Below are 25544 nucleotides of genomic sequence, written 5' to 3' on the forward strand. Positions count from 1 at the left end.
ACAGACCTCTGTGGACCTATGGAGAATAAATCCTTAGGACATAACCATTGTTTCCTGACCTTCATAGATGACTTTGCATTCGTGTTAACTTAAAGTACCAAGGATCAAATGAATGATGTAATTGCTGTTTCTTGCAAAATGGTCGAAAGACAAATTGGGAAGAAAGTTAAAATTATTTGATCAGACAATCGATCAGAACATGCAAACAGGTAGTTTAAGAAACAGCGGAATGAAATGGGTATCAGGAATTAGACTACCATTCGCTGTAGTCCCTCTCAGGATGGAGTTGCAGAACGTGCCAATAGAACCATTGTTGAGAAGACGAGAAGTATGCTAAGCGATGGTTAGTTAACTAAGTGTTTTTGGACAGAGGCCATGTCAACTGCGGTGTATTTAACTAACAGATCACCTACCAAAGAAGTGATAAACAAGACACCTTATGGAGTATGGACTGAGAAGAAACCGGACCTAAGGCACTTAAAAGTCTTTGGATGTAAATGCACTGTTCAGATTCCAAAACCATTAAGATGTTAGTGGGATGCAAAATCTCAGAGATACATTTTTGTTGGCTGCTGTGAGGACTCAAAAGGTTACAGAGTTTGTAATCCTGTGAATAAAAAGACAATAAGCAGCAGAGATGTGTGTTTTTAGAGGTTTCTGAACACAAAACAAAGGTAAATAGTCGAAATAACAGAATAATTCAACCAAATATAAGGTGTGATAGTACTGAAAAAGAGATGGACACTGAAACAGAGGAAGATAAGAATGGAGGAGGAGGAGGAAATTAGTGTTTAACGTCCCGTCGACAACGAGGTCATTAGAGACGGAGCACAAGCTCGGATTAGGGAAGGATGGGGAGGGAAATCGGCCGTGCCCTTTCAAAGGAACCATCCCGGCATTTGCCTGAAGTGATATAGGAAAATCACTGAAAATCTAAATCAGGATGGCCGGACGTGGGATTGAACCGTCGTCCTCCCGAATGCGAGTCCAGTGTGCTAACCACTGCGCCACCTCGCTCGGTAAGATAAGAATGAAGAGCAAAGTGATATGCTAACTGAAAATGAAATTGAGGAAGAAGATTTAATAGGGGAAGCCACTTTAAGGCATTCTACATGTATAACAGAAGTAAAAAGATATCCAGTGTATGAAATGCAGGTTGCCCAAACCTTCAACAATGAACCCATGCACAGTCGATGAAGCCTTGACAAGTACCAATGCTCCAAGTTGGAAAAAAGCTATTGAAAAAGATTTACAATCATTTTTGGATGATGATACTTATGAATGGGTTGTCATGCCTGAAAAAAATGCCACTAAGAACAATATCGGTATTCAGTATTAAAAATCCTGAGACTGCAATACCAAAATTCAAGGCCATATTGGTAGTTAAAGGGTATGTTCAGAAAGAAGGAACAGATTATAATGAAACTTACTCACCAGTGGCGAAATATCCATCATTAAGACATCTTTTAGTTCTTGCAGCAAGGGAAGACCTATTAATTCATTAAATGGATGTGAAAACACCCTATCTGATTGGAAAGCTGTTAGAGGAAATATATGTGATCCCACTTAATGAAGTTAAAACAACTTATCAAGGGCACAGGAAAATAAGGCGTTTGAAGAGAAACATGTACGGATTGAAGCAGAGTAGCCATTGCTGGAAAACATGTTTACATAAAACTTAGATAAAGCTCAGCATACCACAGTCAAAAGCTGATCCAAGTATATGTTACAAAAGAAGCAAGGAAGGAAATACAGTCATGGCTATATGGGAAGATGATTTTCTTTTTACTTCGCCAGCAGTGAAAATAAAACAGACCTTTTAAAAGAAAAACAGTTACGTTCGAATTTTAATATGCATGATCTGGGGGAAGTTAATCAATACTTGGGCATGAAGATTCTAAGAAGCACCAAGAGAGAAGAGTTATCGAGTGATCAATCTATGTACACAAGAAAAAATCCTAGAAAAGTTCGGTATGGAAAATTGTAAGCCTATTTCTACCCCATTGGAAAATAATGCGAAACTGTTAATAACTGATGAGGATAAGAAATGTAAGGAAGTGTACCCAATTTGGAAGCTGTAGGAATTCTACTGTACTTCGCACAGTCTTCCAGACCAGACATTGCATTTACCACAAATGCTGTAAGCAAGTTTTGCAATGATCCAACAGAAAAACATTGGATGGCAATCAAGATAATGCTCAGATATTTAAAGGAAGCTACTGATTATAAGCTGTAGCATAATAGTGGGTGGGTATAGTGATGCAAACTGGGGCTAGTGAGCTGGAAAGCAGACACTCCATCACTGGAAGTTACTTTAAACTAATGGAGGATTAAAATCCTGTTCATGTAAGAGACAGATGACAGTTGCTTTGAGAACCTTGGAAGCTGAATATAAGCCCTTATCCTTCGCTACCCAAGAAGCTCTGTGGATCAGAACACTGGTAGGTGAAATAGAATCACTTACAAAAATAAACCAACTGTGATATTTTGTGATAATATGGGAGCTGTTAAACTTGTCAACAATAATGTCATCAGAGTGAGATCAAGACATATTGACATAAAGCATCACTTTATAAGAGATCGTCTAGAGGAGGGAAATATAACCATCAATCGTGTATCCACAGGAGAAATGTTATCAGATCTTCTAACCAAGCCTCGCAATGACAAGTTTCAGAACTTGGTGGAACATTACGGTCTAACCTGTGATGTGTAGTGTTCAGTATTTGAAATTGTTCAAGGGGGAGTATTGGACATATGTGAAAAAAGTAGTTTTTCAGTATGTATTGTTGTAAGTAGGATACATTGCGCTGATTGCATTAGACCTATTTCAAATAGTATTATATGCTTATTGACTGGCAACGAGGCATTGCGCGTAGCCATTATGTAAAATGTGTTAATGAAATATAAGTTTTTGTTTTATCCCTAAACAATTTTTCCACGTCATTTTGATGTACTAAACTAAAGATTCCAACAGAACCTCGAGAACCGGAAGAGCTCCCAGACAAAAAGAAGAGTCGCTTCGTTATGTGTAGCAGAAAGTGTAAGATGTCTGTATGTAAAAGCATTCTCCATTGTCTGTGAAAACTGAGCATGTAACACTGTGGATGAGATGAACGAACAGAATGTGTAAACTCTGTTTTTACGTAAACAAACTATCATTGTGTCTGTTAAATAGGCGTAACCAGAATACAACACACCCCGTGCTGCTGTGTGAGTAATATGCACTGAGAAATACGTGTCAACCAAGTGTGGTGTGAGATTATTATGTGTTAGGCATTTACTGTTTTGTGGTTGACAGAGTCAATCACGCAAACCTGATGTTACAACTGACATGGCCACTCGAGAGTTAAAGAGAACTAATTTCACAGAAATTATAACTCATAATTGACATTGCAAGAGTTTCAAGATAGAAAAGAAGCAGTTGCTTTCTTCGTAAACGGGAGCACGATGTGTGCACCAATAGAACAATCTGCACGCTTTGAGCTGGTAGTAACGGAAACTGACAAGTGTGACCACAATACGAGCAATAAATTAACCCGAGGATAATTGTAAAACATTCAAAAATGTCGTCCACAAAATAAATAAGGAGATATTACACTTACTTCAGCCATTTATTCAGACGAATTTCGAAAGACTGTGAAACCAGACTGTTCTAATAAGTTGAACAAATTTGTTGTTAAAATATTGCACATGTGGGAGAAATAAGTTGAAAAATGGAGATGAAAATGGTTCAAACGGCTCTGAGCACTATGGGACTTAACTTCTGAGGTCAACAGTCCCCTAAAACTTAGAACAACTTAAACCTAACTAACCTAAGGACATCACATACATGCGACTGTAGCGGCCGCGCGGTTCCAGACTGTAGCGCCTAGAACCGCTCGGCCACTCCGGTCGGCAAAAATGGAGATGAATACTGCACAGAGACCGTCCGAAAAACGTTTCCACACGAGCGTCAGACGTTCATATGGTGCCTTCCCCACTTTTCAACATAAGCGAGGTATCGTTTCCATCCTACCACTCCCTTTTTCTTTCTACCTCGTAGAATAGTTGCTTGCTTTTCTTGGCCTCTTAGTAAGATCGGTAGTAAGAACATGCTTCCCTCGTAAAGGTGGCGCAAGTGTCGCTTACCTGTTGTATACAATATGTCCTCATTTGTGGCATATAAAATATAGCTGATAGGCATTTTTTTCTATTTACGTCAAAATAGTGAGAAAAAGTATGTCGTTTGTTTTCCGCCCAATCCGGTGCAGAACCAAATAAATTATTGAGCGAATACCGCCTTATGAAAATTTCACGACAAAGTGAAATTTAATGAAACGACTACCGTAATCAAAATTATATTCGGTAAGTTCTCTTAAATCTCTTTCCGCGTTTTTAAAATGACGTTCAACTCAGTACGGTCAGAATCATCCAAAGGTGCTCACCAAATGACTTAAGCCACGTACCCAAGCTCTCCATTTATCCATTAAAAATGCACTCCTTGTTTATTCTCTCACCAAGAAACTGCCAGATCTTGTGGTTCAACTTACTAATGTGCTCAAATTGACAACTTCCGAACTGATACATACTGTAGATGAGTGGGGATATATTTTGTAAGACATTATTAATGCTCTGAAAAAAATTGGTCCAGTTGGCTCAAATTGGGTAACCACACAATTTCTGTAGATTTAATTGAAAAAGAAAGAGCATGGCCATTAAAGAAGACCCTAAATGGAGTGGGATAGGGGAGGACATAGGATTTGGCTATCTCAAAAAACTGAGCCGGGGCATTTGTTCGAAGTAATTTGCTGGAACCACGTAAAAAGAAAATCACGATGACAGGAACGATGTGTTCAACCCCAGACACAAAGAAAATTTCATGCTTCCAACGTATCACTTAAAACTCTACCAACAGGCACCTAAGTACATGGGAATGAAAGTCTGCAATAAACTCAAGGGTATAGATGTACTGAGCAAGGAAATAGGTTCACTGAAGCGAAAAATTTTTGATCTCCTGGTGGAAAAACGCTACTACACATTTATAAATGATGAGATGATCATAAGAACAGGTTAACGATTTAATATGACGCTGTTATGATAATACTGTGAGTATAAAATAATATCTGGAAAATTTAGACACGATGTACTGGTAGATCATGAGAAAAACAATTTAATAATATTATTGTCTTCGACATAAACCTGTGCTCGTAAAATTAGTGTTAGAAAATTATTTAACTATGTTTATCATACGCCAAAAATTGGCGTGTCTTCTGTACAATATGATCTGTAATAAAATAATGAAATCGTATATATATTCGGAATTATAGAAAACGCAGGCCAGACTAAAACTGATATCCAAAATAAATAAAAAAGCCTAAAAAGTCCAGTGATGAGGGAATCAGAGAACTACGGCAGTGCCGAAAAGGAAATGGAAGAAACAGCGCAATGCGATTGCGTAGCTGGCTCATCGGGCATCTCACAGCACAGTATTATATCGAGCGCACGCAGTTATCCTTTGATACAGTTGCTCGACTTCATGAGCCCACAGACCCTTGCTACATGTGATAAACTTGTGATGTATCTATTTTGTGACCATTATACTAATCTACGTAACCATTTTATTAAAGAGATTGATTATCAACAAACTTATTAATACGAACACTTGTTATGATTTTATCCTGACTACTTAACGAAAAATCTACGGCTTGAACCCGAATAGTGCAAACTAATTTTTTTTTAACTGTTGTCTCATTACTTTTGATTCCCATTTCCAGACACAAGCATTAGTGCTATTTCTACATCTTCGCCAGACAAATAATTTGGTGTCAGAAAATGTCTTTCCCTCGTCTTCCCAAATGGTTGTGGCACTTACTGAGGAAAGCTCAAAGGCTGAGACAGTAGAACCTATACGGGATTTATCTTTTAATGCCAGTAATGAGTCGTCCAAGGAAGAAAACGCCGCAGAAACCAAGGCACGCCTTCGGTAAAGTACCGCCGAGGGGAGCAAACCGTTCATAACAGTTAGGTAACATGTTTGTTCGCTTGCGCCGCCCTAGCCGGACAAAAGTGAACGCGTGTTTGGAAAGCTCCGGCCGGTGTCGAAAATGAGGGCCGCGGAAGGGCCGAAAGCTTCCCATGTTGCACAAGGATACCACCCTGAGAGCGTCAAACCGCAAGTTCTAAAGCTTGCCTATATAAGGGGGATGGCAGCGTCGCGCGCAGTACCATTTCCTTAGCGTGAGTGGGGTGGATAGTATCGAACATCTCTGCGCACATGTAAGTAAGCTTGTACCATAACAAATCTGTTTCTGTAAAGTTATATATTTTCGAGCATTGCACATCATATTTATTGGTGTATGTCGCTATTTCAACACCGTAAGCGCAAGTGGAAACGATGTCGGCGTATCGAATAATTAGGGAAAACGAGTGCATTCGCAAGCGCTGAAAATTTTTTGTTCTTGAGGGTGTTCGTTAAGCCGCGAGTCACGAACAAATTGGCGTAGCAAAACTAACTTTTTAGGCTTGTAATTTTGTCCTTGTGCAGGTACATCGTCATCATCATTATCAGTTCCAAAAAATCGGCTGACACTGGATCGAGCGTCTGCCAGACTGTCCTAATCGACAGAAGTACTCGATCAATTACGTTGCATTTCTGTATCTTTACGACTTTTTTCCTCTCAAAATGTGTAAAAATTCTTCCAGAATATTTTGCGTTCAGCAAGCCTGGATAGTGAGGAAGGACGGATGCTCTACTGAATCAATTATGCAAAGGGGAAAATCAAAAACTGTAGCTGTTTAATTATTTATTCACTTAGACGTAGTTTATAGGGACGTTCAAGACGCTTTTGGTCTCTGCAGCACTTCCAGCACTCGACGAATCGAAAATTTTGCCTTTGTGTCGGCGAAAGTTGCAGCGGAACGGAAGAAGGAAAGCAATAACTCATTCGTTCGTTAACTTTCTGCACTGCTTCCATTTTTTCCCCAGCTGTAAGAATATTAGACCCTATATGTCGTAAATGATCCATCGCTAGCTACTTGCGAATATGTTTCATAAACCAGTTTCGAGACTTTGTCTCATCATCAGCATTTTTATGCTGCCAATACCGGTACTTTAATATGAAATTAAGGTATTTACACCACCCATGGTTTGTGTCAGTCCGTTATGTCTGATGCAACTTGACTTGCTTCAGGAGGCCGTATGCATCAAACTACAGTGCTCCTGTCACTTTAGCATACGTTCACTGTAAATGAGGAGTGAAAATGACAGAAATGCGATTTTTCGTAATCTACCTCGTGCGATATGCATCACATATTCGCCTTTTATAATACAAGTGTTTCAAAGTACAGAAGTAAATCAAAAATCACTCTTACTAAATCAAATTGAAAACAAGAACTGACAGTTTACCAAACTACAATAGGCGTATGCACAGGTGTTGGCAAAAGGGGTGGTGTGGGGCAGAGGTGGGGGGTGGGCATTTCTCTCACCGCACCCCCCCCCCCTTCCCCCAACCTTGTGGAGTCTGCTGTAGACAGATATTATTCATTACAGAATTCCTGTGATTTTGCTGGACCTCTCATTTAGCCATCTGTATTATTATATGGCTGGTCACAGTGAGACAGTACTATGGCTTTAAGATTGACTGCCAATTTTAGAGCACCCCCTCCCCTTGTAAATTTCTGCAAACACCAGTATCAAATTATTGGAAGCAAGTTTAAAACATCAGATGGTGTATGTTAACAAAATGGACTACACATAATAGGTACATCTGTGTTTCGAATGCTCAACTAAATTATGTTCAACAATAGCTTATAGCAATGCTGCATCATGTTTCTCCTTAGCTTACAGCAAAGCTGTTTCTTTTTTCTCCTGAATTTTCATGTAAATGGCAGATAAAACAATTGTTCAAAATAGATGATTTTCAGTGTCCATCTTGGAGCTGACCTTACAAACCTTTAAAGAGTTGCATTTGTTATGTTTTTAGTGTGATTCTTTCTTTTTGGTTTCGTAGAACATTTTTCTTTGCTTTTCTGTATTTTCCCTTACCTTATTGATTTCAGATACTAAACAGAAAATCTGCTAATGTCTTATTGCCACATATCAGTAGTCTGTTACATATCTTCTCGTGAATATTTCTTATGGCTGACAAATGGTGGCACTGAAATCTCTCTGCCCCTTTATACACCTCCTCCACTTCAATCTGCACCATATCCATATCAGTCACATCTTACACCAGACCATACCAGGACTAACTAAATATCTGTGATCCAAAACAGACTATAAGAACCATATACCCCAACCGAGATTGAATTCCAGCTACAGAACCAAAATCCATCCCTTCTGTATCTTTGAATGGTACACTTGTAGTGCATTTTATCTATCATTTTATTTATCAACTGTTGGTTTATACACAGGTTCTTTGTGGTTTTTGTTTTTACTCACTGACCGCTATGTAAAAATTTTTAACTTCCAGCACCGAAGATGATCACTATGTGATCGAAAATCGATTCTGCTATCAATAAAACATCAATATTATGACCAACGCTGACCTTCCTTTTAATTTAGTGTTTATTGTCTCTTTGTTTGTTATGGTTGGGTTCCTGTGTATATACTGTTTCAGTGCCTATTTGCACAAGGAAAAACCATAATTAGGGCAGTGACTTCTGTCAGCTCTATATGGGATCTATGCATTACACCACTGTTACAATTTGTGAAAACTGAATGGCAGTGTGTGTCCAGCAAATGTCTCCACATTCTAATTTGCAATCTGAAATTTGAAATAATGTAAACTGAAATTTGTAGTAGTGTAACTAAGGGATTCTTCTAAAAAATCACAATTGCAGCCCGAAGAATAACCACGAGTGATTCATAAAACTACTATTATCTATTCCTAAAGATTTATCTGTCCAACCTATAAATTCAGAATCACATTATTGTATGCTAATAAAAGAAATGATGAATTGTAGATTTAGGTTCATTTTATTCTGAAGAGAAGTCTGTCCCACTGTAAATTAATATTCCTGGCCTATAAGATTTACAGTTTTTCCTCCCAGAAAGTTTTTCAGATTAAGAAAATCATAACTTTTTAAGTGTCTTTCAGTTAAACAGTTTAAACGTGGTTTCTCAATATTTACCCTATTCCATCATTTGTAATAGTGACAGTAAGATTTCATTTATTCATATATTGTATCTGTACCACGGTATTGAGCCCCAGCCAAGTTGTGCTGAATAGTTCAACAAATATATAAGACAGGTTGCATGAAAATATTAAGCTATACTTACATGCAAGCATAAAAATAAAGTTGAATACTACGTATATTAATATCAAATATAGACATCCCTCAATAATAATACTCAAATACATGCATGCATAGATACATCAAAATTCTGATCAGATTGTGTACATAATTTTTATAATTTTCTTCTCTATTTGTCTCAAAACACGTAGTTTTTCTCCATATTATTTGTTTATGTTCCCAAATGTGATTCTGGACATGAAGTATTAAACTGGTGTGTGTGTGTGTGTGTGTGTGTGTGTGTGTGTGTGTGTGTGTGTTTGCTTTAAAGCAAAATTTAAAATGATGGGAATGAGATGAATTTCAAACAAAGAGTTATGGCACAAGATCTAAATATTAATCAGCTACAGCTACACAATAAAACTTTGCACTGAAAGAAATATAAAGTCTTTCACATTTTTGAATAACATTTAAGCAGCACATTTTCCTGGCTTCTGTTCAAGGCAAGCATGAATAACTGCTTCTATGCACCATATAATATCTTACACTGTCTAATTTGCTGCACTGTTACGTTTACAGCTCTGCTAGAAAGATGTTGATGCAGGCACTGTTTGTGGCTGTGCTGGCATCATTCTGCAATGCACAGTTTCAACCACAACCAGCAGGTCGTATCTTAGAGCCACCTGTTCCAACTCTCTGTGCACAGAGTGAGTATGAACAACAGATACAGAAACATGTCTTTTGATTAAATATAATGGCTAAACTATTCATAGGCTAGTGGAAAAAAAACATCATATTGCATGTCAAGTAATGATGTGTGGATGAATTATTTAATTAGCTTTTGTTTATAGTACCACAGTTGTGTATAATATATATGATAAACCCTTACTTTGATATTTTACAAACAAACCATTTGTTTCTGAGGGAGTCGCATTGTGCTCTATTTACTCTTGAATCTTTAAGGATAATTTGTTCTAAATGTTTTGCACAAATATCATTGTCAGCTTGTCAGTGAAGGCCAATAGTCCACAACATGATAAAAATCTGACATCATCAACAAAACATACTGAGCAATAATTCATTACACTTTATATACACTTGTTAACTAACTGCTGACAACTGTTTCTCCTTAAGAAAGAATTCTATTCTGTATGACTGTTTTGACTTTAAAGCCAAATAGAAAAAGTGCCAGCAGGCCTACTTCTTTCATTCTGGCAGTTTAAGTTCTATAGTATATTATTTACCCAGCATCCATTCACAATCTACAAGAATATATATGCAAAACATACACCTGTCTTGCACTAAACTATCGGTTGGGCCATAACACTTGATATACTCATAAAAGGCAAGATCTCTTCTGCAACCACAATCCACATAGAATTGTATTGCAACGGGATCTGCTAGGAGCATGATAAAAGGTAACCTTTGGGTACCAATATGTAGCAAATTCATTAATAGGGAGCTTACGAAAAAATGGCTGTTTTGGTTTTCTAAAGACTATGATATGTACATGCAAACAATACTGAGTATTCAATATACGATTTCTCTTCAGATTTTGATCGAAATAACAATATCTTCTTTAGGCCACACATTTCAGATCATACATAAATGGAGAACATCCAGGGTTCTGAGAGGGGCACTTGGAGAACCTTGGTGCAAGATTTATGCACAGTGTGTATCACAATTAGTAGTGAAAACTTACACAGCTGAAAATGCATGAGGAGTGAGGTTGGGGGTAGTAGGTGGGAGATACCAAACAATAAGTCACTTGTGTGGAAAGATGTTCTCAAGCAGCTATTTATGATGTTTAATTGGCCAGATTAATGAGATAGTTACTGCATTATGCGTATTCTGGAATAATTAAGGTATGACTTGTATATTAAAAATTGCATACCCAATTAAGTCAATAAAGTTTATGTACTGCTACTTTCATATGAAACAGAAAAGGGAATACACACCTACTAATTTTGAATCAGAATATAAAACTCCATTCTGAATCCTTGACAGGGTTGTACAGAATGAGATTTTCACTCTGAAGCGGACTGTGCGCTGATATGAAACTTCCTGGCAGATTAAAACTGTGCGCCCGACCGAGACTCGAACTCAGGACCTTTGCCTTTCACGGGCAAGTGCTCTACCATCTGAACTACCGAAGCACGACTCACGCCCGGTCCTCACAGCTTTACTTTTGCCAGTACCTCGTCTCCTACCTTCCAAACTTTACAGAAGCTCTCCTGCCAACCATGCAGAACTAGCACTCCTGAAAGAAAGGATACTGCGGAGACATGGCTTAGCCACAGCCTGGGGGATGTTTCCAGAATGTGATTTTCACTCTGCAGCGGAGTGTGCACTGATATGAAACTTCCTGGCAGTAAAGCTGTGAGGACTGGACGTGAGTTGTGCTTCGGTAGCTCAGATGGTAGAGCACTTGCCCGCGAAAGGCAAAGGTCCCGAGTTTGAGTCTCGGTCGGGCACACAGTTTTAATCTGCCAGGAAGTTTCATATCAGCGCACACTCCACTGCAGGGTGAAAATCTCATTTATTCTTCACCTTTCTTTCATTATGTGTGTGATTGTGCATAGTCACAATTACAACTCTACTACTCATTCTCTGTCAGTCTTCACAGTCTGTTAGCTTCTCGCTAATGTAACAGATTAGATATGACTGTTTTACTAACAACAAATAAAGTTATTGTTCTGAGTTAATCAAGAGTGGATCAATTTTGTACAGTCTGATGGCCTGAATCACCTTGCTTAATAAAGTCAAGTAGCCAGAATCTGAGCTGTACCTGATAGATACAGCTCTATCTATGCAAGGGGGATTATTTTAACATCATAATGTTTTAGTTTCCCTAGTAGAGTTTTATTACCTATGCAATAGAAGACCTTGATAAGGTCTTAGAAAACGTGAACATAGTAATTTTCTTGTCTAATTCTGTCAGAATTTATTTTGTGGAACCACATAACTGATGAGCCAAAACTTAATGACCACCTGCTTAATAGTGTGTTGGTCCACCTTTGAAACACAATTCTGAATGGCCCAGATTTGCCTTGGTATGTTTCCAAAGGTAAGCAGCACCAGTTGTCAATGGACAGGTCACACAACTCTTGTTGTGTGTAGGAGTGGAGTTGGTACTAGATAATGTCCCAGATGCGTTCCACCAGATTCAGATAAGGCAAATCCAATGACCAAGACATTAAAGTGGGTTACTTATTATCCTCCTCAAACAAGTAGCAAGATTCTGGCCTTGTGACGTGGACTGTTATCCTGCTGGAAGATGCCATTGCCACCAAGGAAGTGCATGTAATGTGGTTCGCAATAATGCTCATATACTCCACAGTTGTTATGGTGCCTTCAATTACTGTGGTAGGAAACCCATGAAAGCTGAGGTGAATGTCTCCCATAGCATAATACTGGCTGCAATGGTCTGCATCTGTGGTGCAGTGCATATTTCAAGCAGTCGTTTCTGTGGATCACAGTATATCAAAACACAACCATCAACATGGTGTGACAATAAATGTGATACATGGGGACAGGGAATATGTTTCCATTAATAAATGCTCCAGTCTTTATGATTAAACAATGATAATTGATGATGTCATTGAGCCAACATAGGAACACACAGGGAACATCTGCTGTGGAGCCCCATGCTCAACAGTGTGTTCTGAATGGCATGCTTTGAAACATTTTTGCCTGTACCAGCAGTTTACTTTGTCACCAGGTCAGCCACAGGTCGCCACCTATTCTGCTTTACAGTGTGGGCAAGCTACCAACCTCCAAATTCTATAATGAGGCATGTTCTTCAACTACTTTTGACAGATGCTCACAACAATAGCACATGAACAGCTGACCAGTTTTGCTGTTTCCAAGATGTTCATTCCCAGGTGCTGGGCCAGATCAATTTGCCCTTTGTCATAGTCACTTGGGCTAAAGGATTTCTCTAACTGCAGTCCGTACTGTAGCTGGAATGATTCCCCATTCATCTTTGCTCTGCCCATGTACTTTCTTTAGTGCACGACATGCCTACAATGCCACCAGATGACATTTAATTATGCAATGAGCAGTGCTCATAATTTTTTGGCTCATCGGTGTATCACCTTCTCTGTAGAGTATCAATTAAAAAAAACAAACCAAGAAATTGTTAGCAGTTTGTCATAAAAATTGTACCATATTCTATTTTAAGCATCTTTCAAAAATATTTTGAGAACATGGAGAGGAGGGACTTGGATCTGTTAAAGGTCTCTTGCTCACATCCACTTTAACAAATGGTTATTACTTATTACTAACACAGATTTCAACTGATTACAAAAGTACCAAAAAATGGGATTAGGAGGGGAGTGGGTGCTAACAAGTAATTGCAAAATTTCATTTGGTTAAACTTCCATCATAACTATAAGTTATTGATTTGCGGAGACCTAACAATTTTTGTGGTCTCTTTAACACTAGAGTTGAAAGAATTGACACCTTTCTGTTGCAGTGTGCTGGATTTGTATCTGTAAAAAATGTGAAGTGTTTTAATTTTCACATTAAATATGTGTCCTTTTATTTAAGGCTGTCTAATGTGATTCCTCAGTTAAAGTCACAGGTACCTAATGAAGCACAAGGGAGATCAACCAATTGTTCATATCGGTGCTTGACATACCTACTTATAAGTAGATATGGGTATGCATTTTCACAGATTCTTTGTTCAATATACATATGAAGAATTACAGACCTAAAAGAAGTAAAGCAATTTAATTTCAGATTGAATTAAAAGTACCAACACAACCATTAATGTTTAGGGTTTCAGTCTTCTTAATAATTTCTTAATGGAATGTAAACTAGGAACAGTATTAACAGACAGAATTGCTGTGGTTCTCTGCTATACCACAGCACATGTACTAATAGTTCAGAACAGCCAATACACTTGAATCAACTTGTTTTGTTTCCTGGGTGTACATATGATTTTCCTGGCAAGTATGCAGTAAAGCCCATTAAATCTTTAATAACCTTCAAATCAGCTGCTGACTAGAAAGGAAAAATCTGTGATAGCCACACAAATTAATGTTAAATGCATCTATCAAAAGACAGTTTGGTTTTTCAGCATGATACTAACATAAGAGTATTTGATTGTATAGTTGTGATCAAATGAGTAAAATTAGAGGTAAGAAGTTTGTTATTTGGTTTTATCAGTTGATTTCTTAATAAGGGATGTGATCTGTAATATCATTCTGTCGGATGAAAGTTGGGGATGTCAATGCAGCAATACGCAGCATGATCACAACTGCTCCCTGTTTTGTCAACTGCAGAATTATACCACTTAACTGTTGGCTACAGTGTTAGATGAGGACCTAATGTAAGAGTGTCAGGACAAATAAAAGCATTGTTAAAAATGTATTTCAAAGGAATACTCATTGTTCTTCTGAGAAACAGACATCACATAATAAATTTTAATAAATGTCTTTGCAAGATTTTGGATTTCTTAAAGATGTACTACTATTTTGTTCTTTAGAGAAAGGACAGTTGCAGAACTGAGGATTTTAATAATTACGATGATAAAAAGAGGATTCTTGAAATCAAAAAGTAATAGTCATTGTTGCCTTCAGAGGGTAATTCCATAATGTAATTCAGAGTTATTTTAAAAAATTTTCATGAAAGTAATGCTCTTGTCTCTTTAATCTAGAGAAACAGGATCAATTATTTTGTCTCCTTAATCTAGAGACACAGGATCAATTATTATCCTTAGCTTTCTTGACAAACGATGTTTGACAGTTTCAGAAATAATTTTCTAACAGCTTTTTCTACAAAAGTATCTCATAATGAGACATGAACTATCATATTTTTATCAGCACTATTTGAATTAAGAATGAATTTTTGGTATTATGCTTTCTGTGCACAGTATCTAATTTTATTTTGTAAGTGCATGACATATTGAAAGGAAAACATGTTGTTTTTGCAAATGATATTAATTTCTTAAAGTTATTGTGAAGTAACAAATATTCTGAGAAAACACACATCAAGATACTAATGACACTATTACAACAGATGTGTTTTAAGTATAACATACAAAGGCTAAATTATAGTATAATGCTTATAACTGCGGAATACAGTCTTGTCTAATAAATTTAATTATAATAAAAATGACAATTTTTATGTCTGCAGGGAAGATTCACGAACACTTCAATGGCAAGGGCTATTTCTTCTCGTGGAAAGACTCACAAACACAAACTCCTGAAGACTGGCTTGGTGGTCGTAACTGGTGTCGCATGCGTTGTATGGACCTTGTCAGTTTAGAAACTACGGCTGAGAATGAGTTCATTAAGAAGCGAATTGTTGAAGGTCAGTAATTTAATCAGTTAGTAATATGTTCTATAAATGACAAAACATGAAAATTTTGTTTGTAGAACTTTCATATATGTGATTTAAATTTTTCATGGGGCTGCAAGTTCTGTTTATAATCTCATGAATGGTGTAACAGTAGATTTCAAGCAAATTTTCATTAACTGCATGCCCAGTCTTTGTTGGCCAGTAGCTGTTAAAAATTTCAATTATCTGGTTTTTGTTAACTTATTAAATGTTTCATGTCAAGTGGTTTGGTAGCTAACAGTATCATAGTATTAAACAGGCATGTTTGTTTCTAATGATGATTATTAGTTTTTCTGTTTGCTGCTACATTTTTTGTGCAGTATTTTTAACCACACACACACACACACACACACACACACACACACACACACACACACACTTTTACTTAGTATATATTAACACAATAATTTTTTAAACCTAATTGCAAAATATGAAACTACTCCAACACACTGGTGTTAGTTGGCAATAAAATTGTATTTTCTGGTATGTTAACAGTGCAAAAAAATTGAATATTATGCAAATCAAGTTTTTTTATAGGTATAAACATTTTTGTGACACACAGTGGAACTGAAATATGAAATTCAGAAAATTGGTACCCATACTTTATAATGAGTTAGTCTACATTTGTCTGTTCAGATTAGGCAACATTTATTCAAAATACCATACGACAGAAGATAACATTTTACAACATTCACAGGAAACCAACGTTACATATGGACAAGTGGGCGTCTCTGTGACTTTAAGGGTTGTGACCGCCCAGATCTGCAACCCCTCCACATAAATGGTTGGTTCTGGACTGCTGAACTGACTCGTCTTCCACCCACAACTGACAGACATCAAAATGATTGGAGTCATACTGGAGGGTGAGTTGCCATTACTTATTAACATAAGTTTTCTGGAAAATAGCCTAAGACATGATGAATAATTCGAAGTAAAATTGGAAACTAGTGAATACCAGCAGAAGACACACTTAAAAAGAAAATTAAAAAGCTAAAAACATTTACAAAGAGATCCAGTATTATCCACACAAACACATGCCTATATTTTACGACAATCATCAGAAGGACCTCATTTTGCTGCTTAACGGGAGTTGGATAACACTTAAGTTAAAATCTTCTGAGTTATTAGGCCACGTCATGTTTCTTCTAAAATGTTCGACGTTTCAACCCCTCTGCTCAGATCTTCCTCAGGATTTTCTGGTGTCCACTACTACTAAAACACTGTCAGAGGCGAGTGTCGCGTCCTCTTATAATGGGGGAGTTTTCACGTGTTCATGCTGGAGAAGTGATAGTATTGGTTAAAATTCATATGGCTACCATTGGTGGGCCATAGTCATAGGCTAATATTCCGGCAGCCCATCATCATTGGATAGAAAGGCACTATTCCACACTTATGCTGGAGAAGGGTTATTGGTTGAAATGCCTGCTGCCACTATTGGTTGGTCATCATCAGTGGCTAGATTCAAAATGGACAGAGCTAGAGAGGGGGAATGTTTACCCAAAATATTATTGTCCGCCGAGGTGACTTGCAGCACGTTGTTTAAGCCACTCATGCACTGTGGACACGTATTTACTTCTTTGATGGCGGGGAGCCACGATGCTAGAAGCCTATAGCCATCCTCTCTATTGAAATTAGATGCATTCTTAGAAATTTCAAACACTTCTCGGACCTTTCTTCTATAAATATTTGTTTCTTTAGCCAGTACACGTACGTTATTAAAATCGAAGTCAGAGACACAGTTCTCATGATGTTCTGCTACTGCCGAGTTCGCACTTTGTTTTAGCAGCATGTGCCGTTCGTGTTCCTTAATGCGTTCTGTAACAGTTCTTCCCGTTTTGCCTATATACACTTTGCCGCAGCCACATGTCACTTGATATATGCCTGCATTGTGGAGGCAATCAGGTGTATCTGTTTTCCGTCAGAAAAAGTCTTTTATTTTGTTTTGACTAAAGAAAGATGTCTGAATACCATTTTTCTTTAAAATTCTCCTTATATGGTCAGTGACCCCAGAAACGAACGGTAACCTGACAGAGTGAGAAGGCAGTTCCTCGTCCTTCTTGTCATCAGTATAAATATTCCGCCTAAAAGCCCTGTCGATTGAATAACTATCATACCCATTTGACTTCAATGTCCTCTTTAAAAAATTCAACTACGATTCCAAGTTGTTGTCATTGCTGATATGGATGGCTCATGAAGACAGAGTGTTGTGTACTGCTTGCTTCTGGGCTGGGTGGTGGTGCGAAGTGGCATCTAATCTAAATACCTGTTTGTGTTAGTCGGCTTTTTGTACACTCTGTGACCTAGAGTGTTATCAGATCTTCTGTATACCAACACAACATACTCCAATATTTTCAGTTACTGCCTTAATTACTGTTAACATTTATTTCTCGTTAACATTTTGAATTCCAAATAACATTTCTTAAATTAGACTTTCACAAAAAACACAACACTACTTTCCTGAAAGTTACAAATAGACTGATAATAAATTCAGCGGACAAACTTAAAAGAAATTCAAATCAGTGTAAACAGTTTGTGACCATAAATCAAAAATGTCAAATGTATACATATGAAGACTGCACAACAACACACAAACAATAAAGCTTAACTACATGTATTTTCATGAACTAAGAAATATTTTTCAGTTTCAATTATGCTTAAATTTTCATGTGACAAAACAGCAAGGTCGTGTATAATTCATCAGTAAGAAATTAATTTTCCCGCACAAGATATTCGTCAGTTACACCAGTCCTGTGTAATTTAAGTTATGTGCAACTATCATCTTCCAGACTGCAGTTTTCACTCTGCAGCAGAGAATGTGTTAATATAAAACTTCCTGATATATTAAAACTGGGTGCCAGATTGGGACTCAAACCCATGGCCTTTGTCTTTCACCTTGTACATTTCAGGCTTTCATATATCAGTGTCAAAGTGATGAATCAAATATATTACTTGTATGAGAAACTGTGTATATGTAATGACAAACAAGTTCCTAAACATACTGTAATGTCAGATCCCAAACCTTAAAGTACAAATACCAAAAGTGCTTATGAGCCATTTGGTTTTGTAATTACAGAACTAAATATATAACATCAAAAGAGATCACTTCTTCTGGCATTATTACTTTATTTGTTACTATCACACTGATGTAATACCTTAATAATTAACTTTAATTAAATGTACTGTTTCAGACAGAACTCAAATAAAAGATAGGAAAAAGGAAGAACAGTAAATTGAAAATATTTCATGAACATTTTTATCAATTTGTTTTAAGTTAAACATTGAAATTTTATCAGAAATTTGTAATTTAAATGAACACTACATCTATTACACCTTATAATAATTTCCCATGTATTTATTGTTTTGCAGACTCAACAGGCCTCAGCCTGACAACAGAGAACCTCAGCAGGGAGGAGCTCCAGAGAACTGCCTTGCTGTGCTGAACAATTTCTACAATGACGGCGTTCACTGGCATGATGTTGCTTGCCACCACCGCAAACCTTTTGTCTGTGAAGACAATGATGCTCTTTTGAAATATGTGCGATACACCAATCCCCATCTGAAAGTATAAAACACTGTAAATGCTGATAGGAACAATAAAATTTTTATAACAAGCCTCATTCTATATGCATGAAAGTCATCTGACCTGTATTCTTACATTCATTTCAAAACACTGAAAGGAGTCCACCACTGGAAGTGAATAACAACACAAGACCTAACCAGAAAACTGAGAAAAATGTGCTAGCTAAAAACAAATTATTACCAACACTGCACAAAAATTAATCAGTTCCTTTAATTAAAAATGACCTAAACACAATAAAATGTCAATGTTGTGTAGCGGCACTGATATATCTGATCTTCATATTTTTTTAGGAATTAAAAAATATACGTTAGCTGCTTCTGAGTGTTAACTGGTTTTTATTCCACATATTACAAAGAAATTATTTTAAACTTACCAAACAAAAGCGCTGGCATGTTGATAGACACACAAACACACACACAAACTTCAAGCTTTTGCAAATGTCTGCTTGTGTCTGTGTATGTGCAGATGGATATGTGTGTGTGTGTGTGTGTGTGTGTGTGTGTGAGTGTATACCCGTCCTTTCTTCCCCCTAAGGTAAGTCTCTCCACTCCCGGGATTGGAATGACTTATTACCCTCTCCCTTAAAACCCACATCCTTTCATCTTTCCCTCTCCTTCCCTCTTTGCTGATGAAGCAACTGTTGGTTGCGAAAGCTTGAAGTTTGTGTGTATGTTTGTGTTTGTTTGTGTGTGTTGATGAGCAAGTTATGCCTGATGACACGCTCGCAGAAATCTGGACAGAAAAGCTGTCTTTGCCTGTCCAGACAGCAATCTCTGCGTATGAAGATAGGCCAGTAAATGAACGTTTACGTGCCGCTGACAGAGTATACTCTGCCAGGCAACATGAGCTCCGTGCACTGCATTCTGGACGTGACCGCACTAAGAAGCTATCTGACACCACACCCTTGTCTGGTGCTGCTAATAACAAGTTTGTTAAACTAGCTGCCCAGCCTGCACCTTCAACAGTTTCTTCCATGCAAGATTCGGGGAGCAAGCTCACAAATGCCAGTCACTGTGCTCTTACCCAAACTCCAACCACAGGTAGGCTGCAGTGCCACCTCCTGCGATGTAAACAATGGGTACCATCCAACGTTGCATTCTGTTTCAGACAACTACAGTAAGTGTGGTCGAGTCTCTGTTCGCGATTTACAATTAGTTGTACGTTTTCTGGTAGACACTGGTGCAGACGTCTCTTTGCTGCTGGTTCGCCTAGCAACGAATAAAGTGCAACCACACAAAACAGTACTTCGTGCAGTGAACTTGTCTACCCTACAGTGTTCGGGTTCTACTCTGTATACAGTGAAACTTTCGCCCGAGTGCAAGCTGGAGTGGACGTTTTTAGTGTCAACAATTGAAGAACCTATTCTCGGAATTGATTTCCTCAAGCACTATCAGTTGTCACTAAATTTTGTGCAAAATACTGTGTTTTACCCCCCACTAAACAAACATATTCCTTTCGCTCAGCCGAGTGATAGTTCGGCTAACACCAAACATGTGTGCTGTGCTAAGAAGTGTTTAAATCTATCCTTGGAGCTGCAATCTTGGACAAACAAGTGGCTAGTGGAGTGTGCCAAGTCTTCGAAGTTGCGAATGGAACGTATGGAAATGCTGCTGTATCTCCGCAACATACACCACGAGTTGGCCTCCATACAACAACGCCTCACGACACTACAAGCAGACGACTTGTCGGCTACAGACAAGGTCAGTCCATACCAATCTGATGTTCCCGTGCCCGTGCACGTTAACGACAATGTTGTGTACTCTGTAAACTGTGTCAGCACCCCCTCTTGTAATGGCAGTGTACACCCGAGTGCTCATGTTCCTTGCATTCCGAATGGACAATTAACTTCCCAAGCTCGTGGCAATGAACTATGGCCATCTGCTGTTCGACCAGATGCTCTCGTGCCTACAGCACTCGTAGCGGCACGGCCCGCTACCAAGAACTAGTGTACCAACCTCGCCCATGTTAACACGCGTGTGGCCTTTACGCAGCCCACGAGCGGTTGGCACACCTGTACTTCCATGCCCTCAGCGCCACAGCTTTGCCCGCCTGCTCCGCTTCACGGACATCTGACTGTCGTGTCGCGCCACGCATTGCAGTAGTCACTAATGGCACAGTTCATTGGTTACATCTAACCGATGGGCTGCCCATATCACAACGACCACGCCGCCTCAAGCCGGAATTTATGAAAATTGCAAAAGAACAATTAGATGATCTATTAGAAAAGGGAATAATTGAACCATCTTCCAGTTGCTGGGCTAGTCCTATCCTGTTTGACCGAAAGAAAGATGGTACTTGGTGTATGGTTGAAGACTATAGGTGTTTAAATGCCCACACCATCATTGATAAATACCCGGTCCCACAGATTGCGGACTTCAATCATGTGCTCACAGGTGCAAAGTACTTCTCTGTTTTGGACTGTAAGCATGCATTTCATCAGATTCCTATGGTTCCGGAGGATATTGAAAAGACTGCTATAACCACTCCCTTTGGGCTGTTTCAATACAAATTTATGCTATTTGGGTTGAAAAACGCCCCCCAAACGTGACAGCGTTTCATCAATCAAACTTTATCCCATCTAGATTTTTGTTTTGTATACATGGACGACATATTGATTTTTGCTTCTACTTTGGAACAGAGTGAGGAGCGTGTTCAAGTCGTGACAGATATTTTAGCAGCCGCTGGTATTGAACTGAACAATAAAAAGACTCAATTGCAGCAGTCATCCGTCACATTCCTAAGTTCTGTTGTGTCGTTGGACGGTCTGACACCACCGCAGGACAAGATCAAGCCTGTTCTCGAGATGCCATGCCCCCAGACCTATAGGGAATTATGCAGGTTCATCAGAACAGTTAATTATTACCGTAAACATTTGCCAGCCACTTCTGCGGTGCAGGCTCCTCTCACAGATGCTCTCGCTGGCCCACAAACTTCTGGCACCCACCAGGTCCCATGGACACCAGACATGGACATGACATTTAATGAACTCAAACAGCTGTTGGCCTCTGCTGTCACTATTGCTCATCCACATGCGGACGCCACGATGTTTATCACTACTGACGCTAGTGACAATGCTGTCGGCGCAGTACTGAGTCAGACATACAATGATGTTACGAACCCCCTGCAGTTGTTCTCAAAAAAAGCTAAACAACGCGCAGAAGAAATACGCAGCATTCCACAGAGAATTACTTGCAGTTTACAAGGCCATAAGACACTTCAGAACTGATGTTGAGGGACGAGATTTATATGTGCTCACTGATCACAAGCCATTGGTTCCTGCCATAAAAAATCCTGCAGCTGATGCGTCCCCATGATGCTTTCGTCACATCGATTACATCTTGCAATTTACAAATGACATTCGCTACATCCGAGGAGCGGACAATGTGGTTGCTAATTTTCTCTCGGGCGTTGGTGCTGTCACAACCTTAATTGACTTAACGGACCTACCTCAGTTGCAATCGGCAGAACCCGGCACCATGCAGTTAATTTCGGACCACAGCTCCTCTCTCCAACCGGTACGCTCTACTTTCTCTGGCATATCTGACTTAGTGTGGTGTAATGAATCGACTGGTACGTTGTGGCCATTCATTCCTAAGCCCCTTGAACGCCAGGTCTTTGACAAATTACACACATTAGCACACCCCGGTGTCAAAGCTTCCACCTGTCTGGTAGCTGAACGGTTTGTCTGGAGAGACATGCGCTGTGACTGTCAGTCTTGGGCCAGGGCATGCATATTGTGTCAACAGAACAAAGTTTCCAGGCATACTTCCCCACCCCTTGGCTATTTTGCCCAACCGCCAGGCTGGTTTCACCATGTTCATGTGGACCTCGTAGGCCCTTTACCCCCCTCCGAGGGTTTCCGTTACTTGTTTACAGCTGTTGACAGGATGACTCGGTGTGCTGAGGCTGTGCCTATTCCGAACATTACCTCTGAGACAGTAAGTTGAGCATTCTTAGATTCGTGGATCTCTAGATTTGGCTCACCTGTTTACCTCACCACTGCCCAGGGACGACAATTCAAGTCTTCAGTTTTCTCCGACTTATGTAAAATGTGTGGTATTGTTAAAATTCATACTTCTGCATACCACCCCCAAAGCAATGGGCTTGTCGAGCGATGGCATCACACCTTAAAGTCTGCCTTGCATTGCCATGACTTACTATGGACAGAAGCACTGCCCTTCGTGCTTCGTGGCCTTCGTGCGACTTTCGAGGAAGACCTCAAGGGTTCCGTAGTTGAGTTTGTGTATGGCCAACCTCTGGTTTTGCCTGGAGAATTAGTCACTCCCACCACACTTCCATGGACCTCTGAATTCCCTTCACTTCTCGAGCGAGTGCGCTTGCACTGCAGCAAAATTCAGCCGCCACCTCCAGCTACTCATACACCTCTGCGCGTGTACGTACTGCGCACGCTGGACTCTTGTGAGTACATGTTTCTCAGAGATGACTCAATCAAAGCCCCACTTCAGTCGCCCTACACAGGTCCTTACAACGTCATCAGACACTCCGAGAATAACATGGATCTCCTCATAAAAGACTCTGTAACCATCGTCTCACTCAACCGAGTGAAACCAGCTTTCACTGAACCTCAGGTGAACCTCCCTGATTCTGCCCCTATTTCTCCCACTCCTGCTTCGAGTGGCCATCCATCTTCTCATACCATACATGCAGGCATTGATCCTCCACAGCGTGCTTCTCTGCCGAGCACTGCTTCTTCTCCACGTTCATCTCATTCGAGTGGCCAATCTTTTCGAGGTTTCACTCCTCACAGCCCTTGCAGTCTAACTGCCAACCACTTGGATTCTACCATTGTGTTACCATCTTTGTGTGACAGCTCTTTGTCACACCGTTCAGTCCACGCTGGCTCCTCATTGCCTTCGGTCACGCTCCCTCGTCCGTCAGCTGATTGCCCGAGGTTGTTGCCTGCGCAGTCCAGTGCAACTGCCACCCCCCTCTTCGCAAATGCTTCCCCCTGCCATGGCTTTCCCACACATCCCTGCCTCCCTACCATTGCTCGTACAGGTGCCACCCAAGAATTCACAACACATGTACACCCTGATGACATACATAAATTATCTGTTGTCGTAGATGGCGATACAGTGTGTGTGGTACTCACGTGTGACAATGTTGAGGGAGGCAATGCAGAAACTTGTGTGGTGTGCCGCTTTAAATTGAGCACAAGTGCTGCGTGTGGCAATTTACGTGCCTTTGTTAGGCCTTCTGGCAAGGTGATTCTCTGCCTGCCTGCTGACAAAGTGCTACACCTCCACTCCAGGACGGGATGTCGTCTTCAGCCGCCTGCGTCGCTTGCTGATTTCGCCGTCGACGTACCGGGTTTCACCCCCCCAGTGTCCTACCAGTCGACCGCTTCTGTCTGACATGGAAGAACTGTACGTTACCTTCCTAACTTCTCACCCCCCCCCCCCCCCCCCCCCATTCACAGGGACGTACTCCATACTGCGGGGGGGGGGGGGGGGGGGGGATCTATGTGGCATAGAGGGCCATAAATATCAATATTTGTTCAGTGTATAAGTGTGCTGTCTTTGAGGAGAGGGCTTTGGGTGGATGTTGGCCGCTAACGGCAGTTAGCCTCCGGACTTGTATCTGTGTAGAAGCAAAGTGCTAATAAATTTGTATCTGAGACAATTCTAGTTGTTTACCTACAACTATATCCTATTCCCTCAATCCAAATAGGTTACTGATTTTCAAATCGATTATTTAAAGTAACTGTTAAATGGATAGTTACATTTAAATGACTGTTTGTCACATTTTATTTAATCAAAATGACTGGCTTACAATGATTATTTAATGTCAGAAACTCTTGTACATGATTTGTGAATGTTACTTATTTACTTAAATATCTCAATAATAAAAAATTTTCAGTGAAAGATGTCATTTGCTCCATGTGATGTAACTAATAATGTTGCAGAACCTGTGATTTGGTTAAGTCGATTTTGCTACACAAGCATGAAGGGAACAGAAACTTCAGTACAAAATAAAGTAACATGATCAGTAATTTTGTATTCTCTAAACAGAAATAGAACTGATAATTATTCTTTAATAAAATGGAGTCATCGTTCATGGGAACAGTATGTAATAGCACTTAATTGATGCACACATATGTCTGGTAACACTTTCACGCATGTAGGTGCACTATACAAACAGCGGAATACTGTACTTTAAATATGGTAATGGAAGTCCTGGCAGGACGTAAATAATGTAATGATTGAAGGTAACAACGTGCTAAATAATGGAAACACTGAGTCATTGAAAGTTCCTTATAAATGAATAAAGAAGATATATTTTAAGAAACAGTACTATAAGGAGGTATATTAGCACATATTAAGCTTCTGGAAAGTACAATTGATGTGTATCCTCTACATTTCAAAGTCTCTGTTTCTCATAGAAT

General features: G+C 39.3%; 2 protein-coding genes across 3 annotated transcripts in view; one reads left to right on the forward strand and one right to left on the reverse strand.

The window, feature by feature from the left end:
- The first annotated feature begins 6235 nt into the window (after positions 1-6235).
- On the forward strand, positions 6236-19144 carry LOC126146138 (uncharacterized). 2 transcript variants are annotated; one of them, XM_049915604.1, is made up of 5 exons: positions 6236-6255; positions 9793-9920; positions 15355-15531; positions 16256-16421; positions 18925-19144. In XM_049915604.1, exons 2-5 carry the CDS (start codon positions 9806-9808, stop codon positions 19124-19126), a joined length of 660 nt encoding a protein of 219 aa, XP_049771561.1. In that variant the 5' UTR covers positions 6236-6255; positions 9793-9805; the 3' UTR covers positions 19127-19144. The 2 variants fall into 2 exon arrangements, with proteins under 2 accessions (XP_049771561.1, XP_049771560.1); XM_049915603.1 differs by lacking the exon at positions 6236-6255 and adding an exon at positions 7603-7739.
- Positions 18982-25544, reverse strand: part of LOC126146112 (uncharacterized) — a 43131-nt gene continuing 36568 nt past the window's right edge. Inside the window, exon 5 of the mRNA XM_049915601.1 lies at positions 18982-19114. The gene's annotated coding sequence lies outside the window, so the exon portion shown is untranslated. The remainder of the gene's footprint in view (positions 19115-25544) is intronic.

This window comes from Schistocerca cancellata, chromosome 2 (genome assembly GCF_023864275.1).
Source record: "Schistocerca cancellata isolate TAMUIC-IGC-003103 chromosome 2, iqSchCanc2.1, whole genome shotgun sequence".
Taxonomy (NCBI): domain Eukaryota; kingdom Metazoa; phylum Arthropoda; class Insecta; order Orthoptera; family Acrididae; genus Schistocerca; species Schistocerca cancellata.